We start from the raw sequence: 21,852 nt of genomic DNA on the forward strand, positions 1-21,852 counted from the left end.
TAGCGTAATCAACCAGACTATGCGTTAATTGTGTTTTGACCGACCGTCTGTGTTGCTTTATATGGTTTCCAAATTTTGCTAAATACTGTTTGTTTGGTATGCTTCTCTCTCTGTGTCCCCTGTTGTATCTGTGTTAGTTTCCCCCTACTTGTGTGTCTGTATATACATATGGGGTTATGTGTTTCCTCTCTCTCGTAAATTTAGCTCTTCTGTACCTGATGATGGCTGCTTGTGTTGCAACCGAAACGTCGTATGCTATTATGTTATTTTATTATTTCTTATTTATACGTGACTTTACCGAAAAAAAACAAAGAGTAATTCCTGCAGTCACGAAAGCTTTGAATCAAGTCTGTAGTGCCTCTTGTTAAACAGTGCTTCAGTTAAACAGGAAAATTAATAAATCCAGCAGGCATGACTTGAAAAGTAACACATTTACATTTTGGGTGGCACTCTAAATCGTCCGGTAAATCGTGTCGCCAATTATAATTTCTGCGTTTATCTGCGCGTGTCTGTGTACCCCCAGTGGAGGAATACGTGCGCAGCTTGCTGGACAACCCTGAGTTGATTGACCGTCTGGCACTGGCCTCGGAGCAGGTGAGACTCCGTATGCGTGCATCAGCTCTGCCCCCCCCCCTCATATTTATGGTGCGGGCCTGTACCCTTGTCCGACCCCTCACTTCCGCGTTGCATCCAGCTGCCTCACTGAAGAAAGGGACACTTGCCTTGCGCTGAGTACGACGTTTCGCTGGTTGTAATCGCCAGGGAAACGATATACTCGATTTGTAAGTGTTGTGGGTTTACTCTCCAATACACTGGCGTGCTGCAGTAGTAACTAATTGACACGTTTTGTTTTACGTAACAAACCTTACTAATTGTCTGTGCCGGGTTAACTACGCACATTTACGCGCTCTTACCCAAAAAACCTTTATTATGGATAATATTGGTCGCAAAAGAACACGTGTTAAACAGCTCCCGTTTAGAACGTCTCATCCTCACCATCAATGGTCAATCAATCAAATAAATCCTAGATTTATAACGTGGCATATTTACCAAAAAGCAGAGACGGAAGGGTGAAACTCTAGAGGTAGCTCTATGATATCCGCTTTTGTGGAACGTTCTCTAACACGGATGGCCGTACTGCTCTGAGATAAATCAGACTGGATCCTTCGTCTCGTTACGTGATGGCGGTTGCAAAATTGTTGTTGACGCGTGCATGTGCCGTGCGTGTGCTGTGTACGTGTGCAGGATGTGGTGGAGTCCCGGGTAATCTTCCCCGAACATCTCCCGCTGTCCCAGCTGCAGCAAGGTGTGCGCTCCGGCCGGTTTGTCCAGGGAACCTTCCTTGCGAGTCGTGAGAATTACCTGGAGGGGACTCTGAGGGTGCGAGGGGACGGTGACAGTGATAAAGAGGTACACGTTTCACAAGCCTGCGTCTGGAAGGAACAATGCTGTTCGATCGTATCTGTGTGAGTTTTAAAAACAAATTTATAATCAAGCAGTGGCATAGCGTTCTTGGCATGAGCAGTAGCTCTTAACCTTTACTGCAAGGCTGCAGTAAAGGTTAAGAGCTACTGGGCTAAAAGATTTGTATTTTGAACGTCTTTTGCACCCTACGTAGGTGTCATAGCCTGGCTCCTGCCCCCCCGGCCTGTGAGTCTTGGTGCAGTTGCACTGCCTGCACACTCGATAGCTACGCCACCACAACTACAGTATATACGTTAATTGTGACTACTTTAATAACAGGGTTTTTCCCTTTTTTTTCTGGCAGCAAAACTGAAACCTTTTACAAGGAATCATGTGTGCATTAACCACAATACTTGTGGTCAAAATGCAAACAAAAAACACACTATGATAATATATGCATTGTCCTTGAGACTGATTGGTTCACACCAGGGACGGCTTTCTTTTGAGCCTCGACCCAATTGGTGCGAGACCAGAGGACGCCAAAAGGCGTACGCATATATTGCAAATATTATCAGTGTGTTTTTGTTTGCATTTTGACCACAAGTATTGTGGTTAATGCACACCTGATTCCTTGTAAGAGGTTTCAGTTTTGTTGCCAGAAAAAAGGGGAAAAACCCTATTATATTTTGGTACTGGCAAAGGAGGTCTAATGATGGTTGTGACTACTTTGTTAACAAAATGAATGGTCTATTTCCACCTCCAAAATGTAACGTTAAATAACAATTAGGTACATTGGCCCTTTGTTGGAAAAAAAAACCCAGTCTAGAAATTGCCCTACTTGAACATATGTTACTGAAAAACATTGGTTTCAGAAGATTCATGGGCTCATAGTCCTACATTTTAAATTGTTTATTCGTAGTATTAAAACTCTTGTACAGTAAAACCTTGGATTGCGAGCATAATTCGTTCCGGAAACGTGTTTGTAATCCAAAGCACTCGTATATCAAAGCACTCGTATATCAGTTATGATCACGTGACGCTCGGCAGTACAAAGCTGCTCGTATTGCAAGACCCTCGCTCGTTTATCAAATTAATATTTATTAAAAATTTTGCTTGTCTTGTAAAACACTCGCAGACCAAGTTACTCGCAATCCAAGGTTTTACTGTATATGCTGCTCTCTAACAGCACTTGGCCCAGCGGTCTGTTAAGACTATACGGGGGATCTTTTTTGTCTGCGTGCAGGTGTTGATCCAGGGGCTGCAGCATTTAAACCGCGCGATGCACGACGACATCGTGTGCGTGGAGATGTTCCCCGAGGAGCGCTGGGTTGCCCCCTCCTCGCTGGTCCTGCACGATGAGGGCGTCGCAGGGGACGTTGCAGAAGAGAATGAAGAGGATGTGGTGAGTGGAGCATCAACACTGCCGAACCAAAATCAAACCCAGACACCTGCAGTGTGCGTGTCTCTCTCCCCGTGGTCGCATGGATTTTTCTCCAGGTCCTCCGGCTTTTCCCTCCACAGTTACAATCTGACATGCACTTAGAGTATGTGGCTGCTATCAATTTCAAATGTGATAAGATACTTCACTTAACGATCATTTGTGGCCAGGTCACTTAAAAAGAGCTATAGAGCTCTCAGGGTCCTTACCTGGTAAAGTTATTTAGTTTATAGTTTTTAAATAGTTTTAATATAAATTTTGATTTAAAGCTTTCGTGACTGCAGTAATTCATATTCTTAGTTTTTTTTCGGTAAAGTCACGTTGAAGGGAAACAACAAAATAATAAAATATATAAAACAATAAAAAAAATTCTCACGACGTTTCGACCATAACTCAAACGGTCGTCTTCAGGTGTGTTGGTTTGCATAAATTTATTTTTAAACGTCGCATTTATTTATTTATAAAAACGTTAGCGCCACGCGCAACGATTTGGCAGTTTATTTAGGACTAGCCCATCTATATTCTGAAAAGAGGAGGGGGGAGACGAAATTTTTTATAATGTATGCTGTCTGAAAGCCACTGTAAGCGTGAACAATCAATTAAGACCTGAAATGGTTTATCAAATCTTTCCAATGATTGCTAAGATAGAATCCATCTTCTCGGTTGAAATTGTCTCTGTGCTTGTATATGTGGATAGCCTCATGAACGAATCTCTCATGGAAGCCAGATGGCTTACAAAGAACCTCTGTCTTGGAAAAGTCAATGGCATGTGAGCCTACTGAATTAGAACAATGATCTGCCACGGCCGAGGTGTTGGTCCTACCGTGTTTAAGGTCTGCTTTGTGTTCACGAATGCGGTCCGAGACATGGCGTTTGGTTACTCCAATGTAACTACTACCACAGAGGCAACTTAGTTTGTAGACCCTAGGGTATTGTATGTCCGGAATCACATCCTTTACAGACGGAACCAGATCACGGATTTTATGTAATGTGTTGAAACGGACCTGGATCTTGTGTTTATTCAGGATTTTGGAGATCTTGTTTGTGACCCCCGCAATGTAGGGTAAAGTGATGGTTTTGAAAGGCTCCTCAAGAGGGTTCTTCTTCATGGTTTGAGTGATAGCTTTGCGGATTGTATAGTCGGAGTAACCATTAGCCCTAAGAGCTTGGTGTACGTGCTTGAGTTCACTGCTTATGTGTTCCTGGTCGGATATGCATTGGGCTCTATGATACAGAGTCTTGATGAGATAATTCTTCTGTGATGGATGGTGGTGGGAATCCGGTTTCAGATAAGCATCCGTATGGGTAGCTTTCCTGTAGACAGAGTGGCTCATTGAACCATCAGGTCTCTTTTTAATTAGGACATCCAAAAAAGGTATCTTGCCATCTATTTCGACTTCCATGGTAAATCTGATGGCTGGGTGTATGGAATTGATGTGGTCGAAGAATTGGTCTAGAGCAAGCCGGCCATGTGGCCAGATGACAAAAGTGTCATCCACGTACCTCTTCCATAAGGTTGGGCGCAGAGTGGCAGTCTGGATGGCATCAGTCTCAAATTTCTCCATGAAAATGTTAGCTATAACTGGAGAAAGGGGGGAGCCCATTGGGGTGCCCTCAGTTTGTTTGTAGAAAGTTCCATTCCAAGTGAAGTATGTATTGGTTAAACAGTGTCTCACCAGGGGGGGTACCTCAGTGTTTAGTCCTTGATGAACCAAGTCTTCAATGATTGCAATGGTGTCAGGTACAGGAACCTTGGTGAATAAGGAAACTACATCAAAACTGATAAGCAGGTCGTCTGGGGACAGGGAAATACCCTTGATTGTCGATACCAGGTGAGTCGAATTTTGTACCACAGAGGTGGTCTTTCCAGTGAAAGGACGCAGGATTTCAGACAAAAAACGAGCTAGTTTGTAGGTGGGGGAGCCGATAGTAGAGACTATGAGACGAAGGGGTGTATCTACTTTATGTATTTTTGGTAAGCCGTATAATCTTGGTGGCCTGGCAGCAGAAGGTTTCAACGAAAACTGTTTAGATTGATCAATTAATGCGGTTGAATCAGAAATTATTTTGTTGGTTTGCGTGACGAGGCTGTTGGTGGGATCTCTTTTTATTTTTGTATAACTACCATCGTCGAGTAATTCTTTAATTTTGTTGTTGTATTCTATTTTATCCATGATGACAGTAGCATTGCCTTTGTCAGCTGAGAGGACTACAATATCATTCCTCTTTTTTAATTTATATAATTCAAAACGCTCATCTTTGCTGAGGTTGCTAGCTGGCATCTTAGCGTTTTTGAGGGTTGCAGCGATTTCAGATCTTGCTACGTCTGCAGCGATGTGACCCAGGCCCCTGAGAGCAACGTCTACTTGGGCAATTATATCATTAACTGGTATGTGTTTAGGTGTGACTGCAAAGTTTAGACCTTTAGCTAAAACGGATTTCAGACTATCGGAAATAGAACTGTTACTGCGATTAATTACGACTTTGTTAACGTCTAACTATAAATGCACCGTTTAAAAATAAATTTATGCAAACCAACACACCTGAAGACGACCGTTTGAGTTATGTTCGAAACGTCGTGAGAATTTTTTTATTGTTTATATATATTTTATTATTTTGTTGTTTCCCTTCAACGTGACTTTACCGAAAAAAAAAACTAAGATTATAGTTTTAATATAGTTTAAACAAAGAATAACAACAAAAACTCAACCACTTCAAGAGAGACCTTAAACATAATGAACACCGTGTGACCAGACAACAATCCACATTAGAGATGCTGTTAGCTTGATTTTGCGTTTATTAAATGACTTTACATTACATTACTTCAAAATCAAGTCAGGAGTGCTAATCATTTCGTACTATTTTTGTATGTACGTAGGGGTTATTTGACCATACTTCGATGCGGGTTGGTGAACGGGGGGGGGGCATAGATCAGGAGCATAGAAGGACAGGACAACAGTTCATTTTGCTGTACTGCGCTCTGCTGCCTGCCATTTTGGCGCAGAGCCTATACCACCTGTTATGCATATCCAGGCTCAACACGGTGGCGCTTCCACGGTCTGAGCTCCTTTTTAATGTTTATTTTAATTAACTTAATTAGAACTCAAGAGATCAGGACACGTATCATTTGCGAGAGTGACCTGGGTCACAGGGTGGCCTCTATATTGAAAACTAATTTCTTTAGAACTGCTTTTTGTATTTAGATTGTTGTCCTTTCCGCGCACCTCCGATTAGCATGGTTGGCTGTGTACGGTGCGAAATAAGTTCTACATGCATACATACCACAGTGACAAAATGCAAAACATAATAAAGTACAGCAATGAAGTTAATTGAAATTGGCACGAAAACAACTGTGGTTTATGAAAAGTCGACAATATTGCACAAACATAAACAAGTGTTAGATATTAAATCGCATGTAGTGCAAGTTGGCTTGGGCAGATTATTTATAGGCTGATCATTGCACAGTTATACTTATTAAAACGTTACGTAAACATTAAACACATATAGGGTGACTGATGTGCTAAGCAGGTAAGAGAAAATGTCAATCAGTGAAATCATAAAGAATCGAGAGATTAAGCATCAAATTGTGAATTAGATGGGAGGGTAACCTTTGTTGTAGATAATATTGGTCGCAAAAGCTTACGCGTTTTTTTTTTAAACGTGTGGTATCTGATGGGCGTGTTCCGGTTGATTCTATCAATCGCCAGAACTGTTTTAACTTATAAATATTTACGGAGGACTCCTCACTGTGATCTTTTGTCATTTTAACAAAGCGTCAGTCTCATTATTGACATTGATGAGACACAGCATGAAACCACATCCGCAGGTTAAGCGCTATTGTTTTGGATTGCTCCTTCCCCTTCAAGCCAAATTGTATTGTGTTATGCAGTGAGTTGGTTAAAAAAATAGTTATTTCATTATTTCAGTGTGTGAGAGAGACGCTACTGTGGTGAGTGCTCATTTGAGTTTGCGTTGTCATCTCCCGGTGCTATCCCAGCTGCTGCTGCTGTCGTCGCTCTTGCTTAGATTACGCAACACGATGTTTGTCCTTTGTTATGGTCTCCAGCTGAAAGCCGAAAGTGGGAAGATGCGTCGGCCCACTGGCAAAGTGGTCGGCATCATCAAGCGGAACTCGAGGCCGCTGTGCGGCATGCTCATGCCCAGCCCAATCAAGGAGGTGGGCTGATCTCAATGTGTGTGTGTACGTGTGGGGAGCGGTAATGTAGCGGTTAGCGCGCTGCGCTACGAATCCTGGGACCCGAGTTGGATTATATTTATCGCTCATAACCAATAAACAGCGCCAAATGTCTGAACCTGTCTTGGGCCCTTCCCTAGGTCGACTCGGCCATAAATGAGTTTCTGATGTGGCATGTAAACATCAGCGCTGTGGAGACAAAGGCGGTCGGGCATGGTGCTGGCCGTACCCACCCCGTCGTTTGCCGTACCAGCTTGAATAGGTGTGTGCTGACGGCACTCGCCCAAACAGTTTGTTGAATGCCTTACTGGGGGCTCTTTGGGCGTGTTGCAGGCCACCCGCCACCTGTTCACGCCCGCGGACCGCCGCATGCCACGAGTGCGGGTGGAGACAAGACAAGCAGCGTCCCTGCAGGCCCACCGCATCATGGTGGCCATCGATGGCTGGCTGCGACACTCCCGCTACCCGAACGTACGACTGCACCGTGACGCCCCGGACGCCGTGACACCTCACCCATCTGTCCCGTGGTCGGCATCGTCGGGCTCATCCTTCTGTCACTTGACGCGCGGCCACGCGGCTCTGTATGCAATACAGCCGTTGAACCCAAAACACGAACGGTGACACGGTGAATTGGAAGTCAGGGTGGATGAAGTGGCACCACTGTGATATTTTTTTGTTTGAAAGCATGGCAAACTCACCTGTGATTCAACCTAGGTTATTAAGGTGTTGTAAGTTGATAGTCTCAGCCCAGTCACCAATAACTGCACCAAAAACGATATTAAATTTGGTCGTGCACTTCGATTGTTTGATTTCCATCTCTGAGAAAACTACTGCGTTTGACTGCCATGTGATGAACATTACTTTGATTGGCAGAGTGGTTGGAAAAGCACTGCCCCCCTACAATTTGGACTGCATTTCACTTCAATGGATCTTAGAAGTAGCTCTGTTATGTCTGCTCCTGTGGGTCGTCCTTGACCACGAAGGGTTTGTATAGATTGCTTGTCTTGTGCGATACCATTAACACAATGAGAAACAAAATTGGTGAAAAGTTAAATATATTGTTAAGATGTATTCTTTGGGTTGTATCTTTGTTTAAACAGATGTCGGTTAATATTCTACATAATGTACGTTAGGTACAAGGTTGGCATTGTGGTTGTGCTTTTCATACCTATTTGCCACTGCACAACCGAGCGACACCATGGCTGGCACGGTTTAGTAGGCTGCAGGTTGTTTATCCACTGCAAAAGCGGATCCATGCCATGGACGGTCAATGCTTTGAACAAGGCTAGGCACGTGCAGATGACGCTGTGGTGCCACGTCCCCGCGGTGTACTGACTGCCGTCACACAATTAACGTGTCGCTAGCCCCGCCCCTGGCCCTGCTCGGCCCCCGGATATATTTGGATGGCTTGTGGGGCCAGCATACTACGGTTTGGTTCTGGTTCGACATGGCAAAAAGACAGTGGGTGACCACAGACACTTCGAGAGATCTGCACTGTCTGGGTTCCAATGTACCAGTGGAAAAGGGATACCGGTGACGATTGGCCACGTATGTGCATATGCATGTTGAACTTCTTCCGTACCATACGTAGACAACCGTGCTAATCGTCGGTGTGCTTGTGCAGGGCCATTTTGTGCGCTCTCTGGGTGAATGTGGGGATAAGGAGACGGAGACGGAGGTGCTGCTGCTGGAGCACGACGTGCCACACCAGCCCTTCAGCCAGGCCGTACTTGCATGCCTGTCCCCTCCCACGTTCAGCATCACAGCAGAGGTATGCATGAGACGTGTGACGATATGTCAATTCATCGATTGAGTTCAATTCTTACGCCTGCGGTGTGTTGGTGTGTTTGGTCGTGCATGTGAGAATCCTTTACTTAAATGTTCTTTATTACAAGGCCCACGGGCCACTCGTAGCCTCTGGGTGGCCTTTGGTGTGGCCCATGACGTGTGGCCCCCGACAATAGACAAATGCGAAAACACCCCCCATCATCATCATCGTGCTGTCAAACCTCAATAGTTTCAAGATGTTTGGCCTGCGTAGAATACCTTCTAGAGGGCCTCTCTGGAGCTCTCCCTCCAGTCGAGGTCCTTCCGCTGCACTGGCATGAACGAGAAGCCACGGGGCTCTACACCTTTACCGCAGACCGTATATAGAAAAGCCGTCGACCTGAAAGAAAGTCGATGGCTCGGACACATCATCGTAAGAAGAGAGGAAATTCACATCGGAGGAAGGAAGGCGACGGACTTATGGAAGCACCAGGGCGGAGACCCGAGAGGCAGGCCTCGAGAGATGCGGATCAAAGTGGTGAGCCAGGATGTGGAGGACTCTGCAGTAGCCGTGGAGATGGTCCAGTACAGAAATGAATGGAGCAAGGGGACTACAAACTTTTTTCCTATAACGCTGTACTTGCGTTCCTGAAGAACACCGAATTGTGGAAAAATCGCATAATAAATAATATAGGGTAAAGCACAGTCCGCGATAACACGTGAGATGCGTACGCAGGCTTAACAAAGACTTTGGGTACGTGAGTAGCATCTAGAAGCATCCAGAAGCATCCCGCCTTGTGTGATGCTACACCGAGGCAACCGTACAACCGCTTATTCTGCCTCGCACAACGCAGTTCTGTTCACTCGATCGCCTTTTATCCAATTCGCATCCATGTTATGAAAAAAATGTGTTCCCTAATGCATTCATCGCATTATATCTAATTCACGATATGAAAACACGCAGAGTTATAGGAGAACGGACTGTACTTTGAAAATATTCAGTCGCCTATTGAGAAGATAGAACGCCATTAGAATGAAGTTGGTTTACCCATGTATGGCTCACCCTGTGTTTTGTTTGTTGTAAGGCAGCGTTTTGTTGAACCTGGTGCTGTGTGTGTCCCGTACAAGGACCAGGCTGGCAGGGAGGACCTCCGTGCGTTGTCCATCTGCAGTGTGGATCCTCCAGGCTGCACAGACATCGACGATGCCCTACACTGCAAACCGCTCGACAATGGGAACACCGAGGTATTCATTTGGTGGTGGTAATCGTGGTCACGGTCGCGGTAATTCGTGCCTATTCCTTTCATGGTTTTGTCAATGCTAGCGGAGGTGACAAGGGGAGTTTAGTGGCACAATGATAAGTGCACTGCACATTCATCCTGTCAAGCTGGTTTAGTTCCAGTCATGGCTAACACCGGTACAGAGTGATATCTAAAAAAACTGCCCAAGTTCTCCCCTTCACCACATGCATTGACCATCGTAATAAAGCAAGGTCAAATGACAATCGCGACCCATTACGGCATGGAGAAGCCCTCATCCTGCAGTGGATTGACAAAGGGGTGGACAATATTCCTGTTATTAAGTTTCCAAACATTGTTGCCTTAGTGCCCGTATTCTTGGTCTCTGCTCGGCTCAGGACTGACTTCAACATGGCTCGGTTCTGGCTTGATCTGCTCCGTTGCCTCCAAAGAAGCATGAGTGGCTCAGCTGTGCCTTGGCTCAGGCTTAGCTCACGGAAATTCTGAGCGTGGCTGGGAGCATGCAGAGATATACGAGGAGGCACAAGAGACACAGAGGCTCAGGGCTGGAACCATGCTTAGAGGCAGCTCGGGTTTTAAGCGTTGCTTTGATGTGGATTATTGAGAATTATAATCATAATATTTATACTGGAGGAATCCGATGAGCTATAAAGCTATTTTTCACATGTCCAGCAGAGGCGGGTAAGAACGTTACAACAACAAACAGTACAAAAACATAATAGTAGTGCAAAGTACAAGAAAGATAAACAAATAACCCAAACACAAAAAAATACAACGAAACCATCCCCATCCTACCAGGCAAAGCCCACTGAGGTATTGATTTATTTTTGATTAGTGACCTGGCCACAAATGAATAGCTCAACAAAGTGGCCCATCATTTGGACATTTATAGCAGCCAAAATAATAGAAATAATCTCAATGCATGTTGCGCGAGAGCCAAGCCTGAGCCAAGCCATGGCTAAGACCCCACTGGCCTAAGTGTCCACGTCACTGGCCGAATGCCTGGTTCACAATGAATGCACCAGGTAGTAATGGGTGTGCATTTCATTTCACATTATTCTGCTTTGGTTGGAGTGGCTATGGTGGAGGTTATGCATGCATGTGGAGTGAGCGACTTCCGACAGACGTCTAGTAGAAGGCGTCTTATTTATTAAAAGCACACAGGGTGATGCACTTCGTAACGCGGCTACACCTAGGCTGTACAAACACGCAGCCCATCTGCGTCCTGCGTAGCTACGCTGGCTGGTTAACGAGCATAGCGGCGGAGACAGAGCTGCTCTTGCAGAAGAACCAGCCACGTGGTCGAAGACGAAGAGATGATGACGGTAGCGACGCAACCAGGACCCAGACCCCACGCTAACAGCCCCGAAGTTCTGATTCGGTGCTCTTTATATCTGCCTGGAGTGGCCAAGCTCCACCTCTGGCCACGCTCCCTTTCTAGAACCTTCTAGGCCCTTCGGGATGGTTCCCGGAGCTTCTCGACTGACTCCGCCGTTGACCTTTACCCCAGATACGCCCCTTCATAATAAGGCATTATGTAATGCAGCTATAACCTTAATTACCCTTACAGGCCGGCAGGTATCACCCTGTCATTACACATCCATGCATGTGAGGGTGGTGACGGTGTATTAATGTGTGTTCTAGGTTGGGGTACACATCGCCGATGTGAGCTACTTTATCCAGCCGGGGAATGCCTTGGATGAGGAGGCATCTCTGCGTGGTACCACAGTTTACCTGTGTGAGAAGGTGAGATGTGGATTTCTTCTTGCCACAATATCAAGTGTTTTACGACCTGCCGATTTCATCTTTTCATTCTTAACTTTACGACATGATGTAAAATATTATGATGTAACGATCATCGCGGTACCAGTTTCCCCACAACTGTAATTGTATTTGACATTTTCACCACATTTTTTTGTGTGCTTTTCAGTACTTCCCGTATGAATAACGATAACTTAAAAATGAATTAGAATAAAAAAATGTGCAACAACAATGCTAAATATATCTCATGATGTTTTAAACGAGTTGATTCTTGCGGATTTCTTATCATATGATGTACCGTGACATCATGAGCGGCAGGCTATCGGCGCAGTGGTAACACTCGTGCCTTGCAGCAAGGAGACGCTGGGTTTGATTACTCAACTCTTGTGCCTTTTTGCTTGCAATTTTGTTTGTTCTCCCCCCTGTTAGTGAATGGGTTTCCTCTGGATTCATCAGATTTCCTCTAAATAAAACCCATACAATCTTTACTGGCATTCGCGAAAACATCTCCTTGCTGAACAGTTACCTGCAGGTGACTTAATCATGTGTGGGTTTGCTTGCAAAACACTCGTTGAGTTGGTGCATATGTATTTGCCAGATTGTGTTTATTGACAGAGAAGTTGTTGCGTTTGTGTTTGTGTGCCTGCAGAGGATTGATATGGTGCCAGAGTTATTGAGCTCAAACCTGTGTTCCTTGAGATCCAACGTCGACCGGTGAGATGCACCAACAACTGTTAACTCGCGAGTGCGCACATTGCAACCCATATTCAGCAGCTAACGTGCATTGTTGCCAGGTGCACATGTAATCCCATGATGCGTGGCACTGTTAAAGTGTCATTGTACAGATCCACACTAGCATGTGTACATACATAAGCAGCCAAACCAGGATGGCACAATGGTAACACGTGTCTCACAGCAAGAATGGCCTAGGATTGATGCCCGACTTGGTTGCCTTTCCATGTAGCTTTTGTATGTTCTCCCCCTATTTAGCATGGGTTGACTCCAGGTTATCAGGTTTCCTCTCATCGCTAACATAAACGTGTTATTACTACTATGATCCTTAACCAAGAAAAGCCTCACTGAATCTCATAACTTCGGTAGGGTACTGCAAAGCTTTTGTAGTCGAACAATGGTTGCTACATATATATTTCAGTTGAGTAATTTGTAACAACCCAAACCGGTATTTGGTCAAACATCCCACTGCTGAAAGAATGACTCGACTACCAAAAACTTGGCAAGACCCTCCTGAAAAAGAGTCTCGAGACTTTGCGAGGCTTTCCTGAGTGAACACCCTGCACCACTCCAATGACGACGACTCCGCCACTCGACGGTGAATGGCGACGGTGCATGTGCTGTGCGCGTGCAGGCTGGCGTTCTCGTGCATATGGGAGATGACTCCAAAGGCTGAGATTGTGAGCACACGTTTTACCAAGAGCATCATCAATTCCAAGGTGATTTCCCCCCCACAGACGTTCAGTTTTTGTAAAACTCTCGTTTGCTTTCACGTGTATTGTATCGGTGCCTTGCTATGTTAGTGCAGTTGAGGTTTCCGGATGGCTGAGAGGTCAGAGCGTTGAGCTTGCACCTCTGGGTTCACAAGTGTAGCGAGATGAACCGGGTTCACAAGTGGTAGTATGTATGTTGAACTTCTTTTGCACCGTACGTAGCCAACTGTGCTAATCGGAGGTGCGAGGTAGGACATGAAAGTAGTGAGTTGATGGTCTCTGTCCAGTCAACAATCACTGCACAAAACACAGAACATACCAATTCGTCACGAGTACAGCACACCGGTGTGTTGTACCAGTGACGAATTGGCCACGTTCTGTTTATGTGACAACCCTTACTAGTCCACTGTGGGGTGGTGGCGGGTTTAACGACATATTTATGTATTTACACAATCTAACCCAAAAAAACCTGTATTATGGATGATATTGGTCACGAAAGCCTACGTGTTAAACTCACTGCACAAAAGACCACCAAATTACATTGCACTAAATTTGGTTAAATTCCAGCTTTGAGAATTCAAAAAATATCAATTTTGCTGTCTTTGGGTGAGCGTAACCCTCAGTGGTCATCGGGAGCCACGTAGACATCTGTTGAGTTCTGGCTTGGGCTTGGATCAGGCGTGGGCATTGTGTAATTGCGAGGACCCCATGGTTCACCCGTGGTGTGTTCATCGTATCCCCGCAGGCGTCTCTGACATACGCAGAGGCTCAGCTAATGATGGACGACGCCGGGCGGAAGGACCCAGTCACCAGCAGCTTGCGTGGCCTCCACTCCCTGGCCAAGATCCTCAAGCAGAGGCGCATTCAAAACGGGTAACTCATTGTCAAGATCCTCATCCCCTCCACCGCCTCTGGAGCGCTGAGCAGTATTAATGGGTGCACCACATTTAGTCGATCGGCAGGTCGCCTGTGGCGCGGTAAAGTGTGGTTACTCCCGTGTCTTCTAAGACATCCGGCCAGCGTGGAAGAGTAGGCTAAAATACATTGAGAGGGACTGTAAAAGGGTGTATCTCTAGAGGGGCCCCCTCTTATGGGAGCCCCCTTCTTCCAGCAGTGGCTTGAGCAAACAATTGCAAGGCTGCACCTGTAGCTTTTTTTGACCCCATGATGCATGAGGCTTGGGTGAATACCATGCACAAAGAAGTGTTACAGGATTCATACTCTTTGTTTTTTTCAGTAAAGTCACGTATGTAAAACTATAAAATAAAATAACAACTAAATTAAATAACAACGTTTCGGGCGCAACACAAGCGTCCTTCTTCAGGTGGGACAACCACAGCCAGAAACAATTGCTGAAGTGGGCAAAAAAGGGCTGTTGTAACAAGAGGCTATATAGGTAAGAGAGTGGGGGGGAGCAAGAGGGGAGAGATAGAGAGGGGGTGTGGGATAGGGGAAGTGGGGTGCTGCTAGAGGGATTAAAGGGGCGAGCACGGCAAAATGCCAGGGGGGGGGGGGAAGTGAGCGGGGCTGGGAGTGGGAGGCTGAAGAAGCTGGAGATGCAGAAATGAAGGCAACAATAAAGAAGTTAAGGTTTTACCTGGTTAATAACATCCTTCTAGATCGGAGTGTTACAGGCTGCTGCGGGGCTACATTGTGGGCAATAGAGGACAATGCAGTGACATAAATTGTTTTACTCTACTTAATGCTCCCATGTCTGTGCTCCCCCACCTTTGCCAACGCGTACTGACCACCACGGTTAAGTACGGTAAAACCACCCCACGACCCGCATGACATGGGGTGGCCCTCATCCAGCAGTGGATTGACTTAACGAGCTGTGCATGTTCAACTCAAATATCTGAGTTTGTGAAGTGTCTTATATTAAGATTCTGTGTTGTTTTGGCTGGACATGATAATCGCTCATGTCCCTTCTCCACCCGTAGGCCATTGACTCTGGCATCCCCTGAGGTCCGATTCCACATGGACAGCGAAACCCACGACCCGATCGACCTGCAGACCAAGGAACTCAAGTGAGTCTCGTCAACAAGACACCTCCCATGACTGCAATCCGACTGTTGTGCAGATCTCTCTATCAGAATCAAAATATATATTTCTACTGGAAGAATCCGATGAGCTATAAAGCTCTTTTTTCACAGATGTCCAGTTGGGGCAGGTCACAACGTTACAACAACAAACAATACAAGCACACGTTAGGATTGCAAAGTATTGGAAAGGTAAACAAATAACTTAAACAAATATACAAATACAACTAAACTATTTTTATCTTACCAAGTAAAACCCTGACCACAAATGATAGCTGAACAAAAGCAACAAAAAACCATCACGATAAATGTAGTACTGTATTTAATTTTAGATAAATTCCAGCACTGAAATGTTGAAATATCAGGTCGACTTATTGTGATGAACATTATGCTCAAAATGGGTGGGAATGTGCTACCCCCTACTGTGAAGCAGAGGTGTCTTGAAACGATGTCAGTATTGGCCTGAGCGAGCAATTGCAGGGCTGCACCTTTTACCTTTATCTTGAGATGTAGCCGTATAGTTTCCACTCGCCCTTAGAGGCAGAACAACTCAAAAGGTGTGACGAACCACAGACAACGCTGGAAGGCAGCCAGGCACTGTGCCAGATGTAGATTAATCCACTTGCCGTACTGCCTTCTCCTGGCAAGCCAGGTTATGGAAACCTGAATGCCTACAGGAAGTGTGCTGAATAACGTTTTCTTTCCAATACACCACAACCCTTGCTGCTTCCCCAGCACTGAACTACAAGCCACGTGCGGGATAGTCACCTCACAAACGCCGGTGTGCCCGATTTTTTTGTGCAGAACATCGAGATCCAGGTGGACTCGGCTAAGGCGTTGGCCGAGTCCCTGGACCGGGCGGTGGTGCCGGGAGCGCCACCATACCTCAACACTCTGCTGCGCATCCTGGCCACGCGCTGCATGATGCAGGCCATCTACTTCTGCTCCAGCATGGATCCCGACACCCACCACTACGGGCTCGCCACCGCCATCTACACCCACTTCACGTTGCCCATTCGACGGTGACGTGCTCTGGCGTCAGGCACACGCGTGAAATCGACCTTCGCGATTATTGAGGGGACTATGTTGTTGTCTTGGTGTGGTCTGGGACTGTGCTGCCTTTCCCAAGTTTAGGAATTTATTCATTAATTGATGTACTTATGCAATGTTAATTTGTCATTATGGCACACCTCCGATTAGCACGATTGGCTACGTACTTGTATATCTTTTTTCTATTATTTACTTTTAGTGATTTGTTTACCTTTCCTATTCTTAGCACTCCTATCATCTACCTACTGGACATCTGTCAAAAAGAGCTTTTATCGCGAATCGGATTTCTCCAGGATAAAGATTCAGATTTTGACTTATTTTTCTAAAAGGTCCTATAAACGGGAAGTTTGGCCAATTCCTTAAATGGTTGTTTGGCTTGTGTTGGAGAAAAACTAGAGGATCCAAAGAACACCAACGCCTACAAGGAGGGTGACAGTGTTCCACGTGCAGAATCAAGAATCCATTGCCGTGTTGCAGCGGCGGCCAAAAGTGAATTGCAATTCTGCCATGGATCGCTAACGATTTTGTTGTGGATCTTAAATAAGAACACAGATATGAGCAGGCAGCAATATGCGTTACATCTGATGACAAATAAAAAAAATCCTCAACAAAGAATTAAATTCATACATTAATAAAGCTAATTTCCACAAGCAGATGGTGCTAGAACGTGGTATGTCCAGAGTACAGTATTCTATCACAGCGTCAAATCCATCTGAGTCATTGTTTGAGTAGCTTTCTGGTGGATCGTGAAACCCGCTGAGATCCACCAGAATGAATCGCGGTGCTTGGTGGATTAATACCGCTGCTCCGTTGGCATCTCGTGGCTATACCGCAGCCTGTATCTACTGTAAATTTAATCTTCATATTAAATAGAGGCTACAACAAATGTGAATATTGTTGTTGTCTCCCTGTACCGTTACAGATACTCGGATGTGATTGTGCACCGGCTGCTGGCCGTGTGCGTGGGCGCCGACCCCACGTACCCGGCGCTCACCGACAAGCAGAAGCAGCAGCAGCAGCTCTGCAACAACCTCAACTACCGCCACAAGATGGCGCAGTACGCCCAACGCTCGTCTGTAGCTTTCCACACGCAGGTGGGAGGCGGAAGTGTGGGCCACGTGGAGCTTGCACGGCGTGTGCTTAGGCACCTGATAATGCGTCCATTCGTCTCTTGAAAACCATTTTTAAGGCCACGAAAGCAGGCATCGTATTGTGCGTGTAGTAAGAATCAATTGTTTTCTATTCACACGCTTACGTGTGGTGGTGCCGTGGCTGTACTGGTTGGCTACACTTGACATTGCTTTTCAGCATTCTTCTGTGTTTGCTGAAAAACCTAGTCACTTGGCACATTTGCCCATGATGTTACAACTTTATTTGATTGGCTCTGTCAGGTGATGGAGGATTATAGTCAATACAATTGACATTGTACCTTCACGATTGAACTCAAAATAATCCCCATGACATGATGCCAATAGCACAACTGGAATAAATTAGCGGGGGGATGCGGAAAATTACCTTAAATTTTGTTAACTAATTATGGGCTTGGTAAGTGATGCGCGTGTGTCTGCTCTTGGCCACGTAGCGGTGATTAACGGCTGTTGTTGTTGTGGTCTCAATTGTTCTTCAAGAGCAAGGGAGTGGTGAGCGAAGAGGGCTTCGTGCTGTTTGTGCGCAAGAACGCCGTGGTGGTGCTCATTCCCAAGTACGGCTTGGAGGGGACGGTTTTCTTTGACTCCAAAGATCTCAAGCTCAACGTTACCTTCGACGAGGAGGTAGGGCATGTGTTCACTTAACCGGGAGGCATTGGCATTTCCCGAACGGCTGAATTCTGCATTTAAACCCAGGACTGGCTTAATGCACTGGGACCCAAGCCCCCTGACGATCTCTCTACGATTAGGTTTCTATCAGACACACAGACACTTGGTTTAAGGTGGAAGAACGCAGTGAGATACGAAGCTCCGTTTTTTTTTGCCATTTGGCAGTGTGGACTATTACAGAGGAAGTTACACCGGTGGATACATTAGAGCCGGATGGCTCACAGGGCTATACCAAAATAAACTGAAACTGAATTAAATGATGTAAATGCGTTTCAAATGTAAAACGGTCACAATTAAATATGCTTTGGAAATAACTGCCATGACTGAGCCCGTATTGTCACGGAGAGGACATCACATTAAAAATACAGTAAAATCCCTCAGGTCCGGAAGAATTAGAGAGAAAATCTAATGCTTTCTGTAAACAATGAGAAACTCGAAGGGCAGAAAAGTACTTGTAGAATAAAAACAAATGAGGGAAATAGTAGTTGATGCAAAAAGTGATCTCTAGATGGCAAAAAGCACATTTGTGACCATTGGATCCAGTCCTTTCCAGCATGCCTTGCATGCCGCATTACATTGTCACTCTGCGTGGATAAGTGGATAATGCACACAGCCTAATTTGGACCAGAAGCTCAAAAGGGTCAACATTTGCAGCCATATTTTAGGTATGTTCTTAACTGCAATTGTACACTCCATATAACCTAAGGGGGGTTGCATCTACTCCTTAATGATGGCCAAATAAGGCTTTAAAATTCCTTGGCTGGCCCGCACATCACGATCCCTCGGTTGGTTTGGTCATTGCAGCCATCGGCTTCTCATGCCTGGTTTTCAGCTCGCGGTGAGGTGGCCCAAGCGGTATTGCATTCGCTGTGTGTTGTGGAGGTTTGCGTTTCAAACTCGGTGGCCTCTCCGGTTAATACTGTGGTGTGTATTAAGCGTAAAATATTTACAGGCTATCCGCTTTAACAGTGGACGTTAAAAGATCCTGTAACGTTATTCGTGTGCCAGCATCATGGTCCAAGGTTGGCAAATTACATGCAAATTACTTATTTGGGGAGCACATATCAATCGTTCGCCTCCTTTTACAAAGACGTAGCAGTGACCTTGAATGCAAACGTTTTGAGAATCAGTGAGGCTTTTCTGAGTGACCCAGTAATAGTTGGAATAATAACGTTGGGTTTACGTCAATCCGTGCTTGTGTGCAGGGCACTTGGTAGAGAGCAGTCAGCGGTAGTGTAGCGGTTAGCGCTCTGCGCTACGATCCCAGCGACATGGGTTCGATTCCTTCGCACAGTCAACACCAGTGATGATTATCTGAACCGGTCCTGGGCCTCCCCTAGGTTGACTCGGAACTCAATTGAACGCCTGGTGCGGTGTGTAAACATCGCCACTGGGGAGACAAAGGCGGCCAGGCATGGTGCCGGCGACCCACCCCCTTGTGTGCCGTGCCGGCCTTCATCTGTGCTCCTCGCCAACAGCACTTGCCCCAACAGTCTGTTAAGGCTACATTGGAGATATGTCTTTGTGTTTTGTGTAGGGCCCCACGCTGTGCGTGGAGGGCATCGCGCTGAACATGTTCGACCGCGTGTGCGTGCGCGTGTCGCTGGATTCGTCCAACCTGCAGCACCAGCGGATCCGCATGCACCTCGTCCGCCCGGAGGTACTCACCGTGCGGCGCGACGCGAAACCTCGGAATACCACCGATTTGTATTGTGACCATGCTGCTGTTGCTGCTTGCTGCGCCAGCAGTAGTGCACAGAAAACAAACGCTCGCCGCATCGGAACGTCAGCGGGCCGAAAATTAATGACACAAGCCACAGCATAGCGCTTGTTGCCATGCAACCCAAACTGTGGAACCGTATCGGAAACCCATAGAGACACAGAGATACATAGGAGATACAGAGCGACCCATTATGATTCCTAGAGATTCATAGAGACTCATACAGATACATAGCAGTGCATTAAAAACAAGCTACTGTACGATTGTGGCCATGCAACCCAAACTATGGACCACATTTTACACCACTGTAGTCTGCGCTCCTTCAATGGAGGGGGTGGCAAGATGACACAAACTCTCTCCTGAGGCTCTCCCGTGGCTATCAGACCCATACATTGGCATTTAGCCCCTGAACGTAATACCCTTATAACACAGGAATAAAATATAAACTCCGGTCTTGGATGGAAAAAATATATGTTTAGCTAGCATTTTGAGCTGCAGTCTGTTGTCCTTTTACTCCTGTAACTGGCAAATTGGATATAACGCGATGATGAATGTATGAAGGAACGCATTTTTTGTATAACGCGGATCCGAACTGGATTTAACTCGGTTGAATGAATGGAACTACGTCGCGCGAGTAGGAATAAGCGGTCGTAACGGCTGCCTCGGCGTAGCATCACACAAGGCGGGATGCTGCTGGATGCTTCTAGATGCTACCCACGTTCCTTAGTCTTTGTTCAGCCTGTGTTACGCATCTCACGCGTTATTGCGGACTGCGCTTTACCCCATATAATATATATTATTTATTATAACACGATTTTTCCAAAACGTGGTGTTCTTGAGGTACGCAACTACCGTATTATAGAACAGACTGTATATCCAAAGACTATGGGATACTATCCCTACCTATATCAGTTGTGACTGTCCGTGTGTTTAAATCCAGCTTGAAAACGTCGTTATTAATTGGCTTTTCCTGGATTCTGATTGGTTATTACTGTGAGGGGAATCATTATAATTAGCTTTTATTGCATTTTGCATGCTGTGTAAAGTGTCAGTATCACTATCATTGTTATTATCGGCTTTTACTTTATTTGTATTGGCTTGTATCTATACTTGAGTAGTTTTTTAATGTCCAGTGCTTTTTTGAGATGTTTCGATATGCAAGGTGCTGTATAAAATAGATTTTTATTATGGCCCTAGTTCATTGCACAAGAAGGGCCATTATCTGAAACGTGACCTATTTAAATGATCGTTTGGGGCTGTTGTTGATGAATGCGAGTTCTCAAGATACCAAGCTAAGTCAGGGTGTGGGAGCCTTGGTAGATATCAGATTTCTTAACAAAACTCCATGAGTCTGTTCTGCATGGGTTTCTTCCGGGTTCTCTGGTTTCCTCCCATATCTAAAAATAAGCATGCGTTGAAACTGGTATTAAGGTAGTTTACGTATCGCCATGGGCGGCAGGGTGGCACATTGGTAAACCCTTGCGTCTTGCAGCAAGAAAACTGGGTTTGATTCCCAACTAGAGTGTTACTGTGTGGAGTTGTTAAGTTTTTCAGTGTTAATAAGTGTAATAATAACGTATCACTTGTGTTGGAAATACCCGCATGTGTGTGTGTGAGAGCATTGGTGTAGTGGTTAGCACGCTGCGCTATGAACCCGGCAACCCAATTCCCACTCACCGCCAACACCAGTGAGGATTATCTGAACTGCTGTTTTGCCTACCCAAGGTCAACTCTTTCTTAAATGAGTACCTAGTGCAGTGTGTAAACATCAGCACTGGGGAGAGGTGTTGGCCACTTACCCCCTCGTGGGCCATGCCATCTAACAGCAGCACAGTCTGTTAAAGGCTTATTTGGGTGACTATCTTCGTTGTACGTTTGTGCCATTTGTGTGTCCGCTGTCACAGATTCCAGGCTACAACCCTGCGGAGTCTACCCCATGGGGCTCGCCTTCTCCCCG

At 45.7% G+C, this 21,852-nt stretch overlaps 1 protein-coding gene across 1 annotated transcript in view; it reads left to right on the forward strand.

The window, feature by feature from the left end:
* The window catches only part of LOC142929675 (exosome complex exonuclease RRP44-like), a 58,229-nt gene that overhangs the window by 22,320 nt on the left and 14,057 nt on the right, over positions 1-21,852 (forward strand). Inside the window, exons 4-11 of the mRNA XM_076071379.1 lie at positions 524-594; positions 1,246-1,410; positions 2,648-2,803; positions 9,942-10,049; positions 11,708-11,809; positions 12,474-12,538; positions 17,989-18,130; positions 19,713-19,882. Coding sequence (XP_075927494.1) covers positions 524-594; positions 1,246-1,410; positions 2,648-2,803; positions 9,942-10,049; positions 11,708-11,809; positions 12,474-12,538; positions 17,989-18,130; positions 19,713-19,882 — 979 coding nt within the window. The remainder of the gene's footprint in view (positions 1-523; positions 595-1,245; positions 1,411-2,647; positions 2,804-9,941; positions 10,050-11,707; positions 11,810-12,473; positions 12,539-17,988; positions 18,131-19,712; positions 19,883-21,852) is intronic.

This window comes from Petromyzon marinus, chromosome 33 (assembly GCF_048934315.1).
Source record: "Petromyzon marinus isolate PM22_M1 ecotype Great Lakes invasive population chromosome 33, UKy_Petmar_22M1.pri1.0, whole genome shotgun sequence".
Taxonomy (NCBI): Eukaryota; Metazoa; Chordata; class Hyperoartia; order Petromyzontiformes; family Petromyzontidae; genus Petromyzon; species Petromyzon marinus.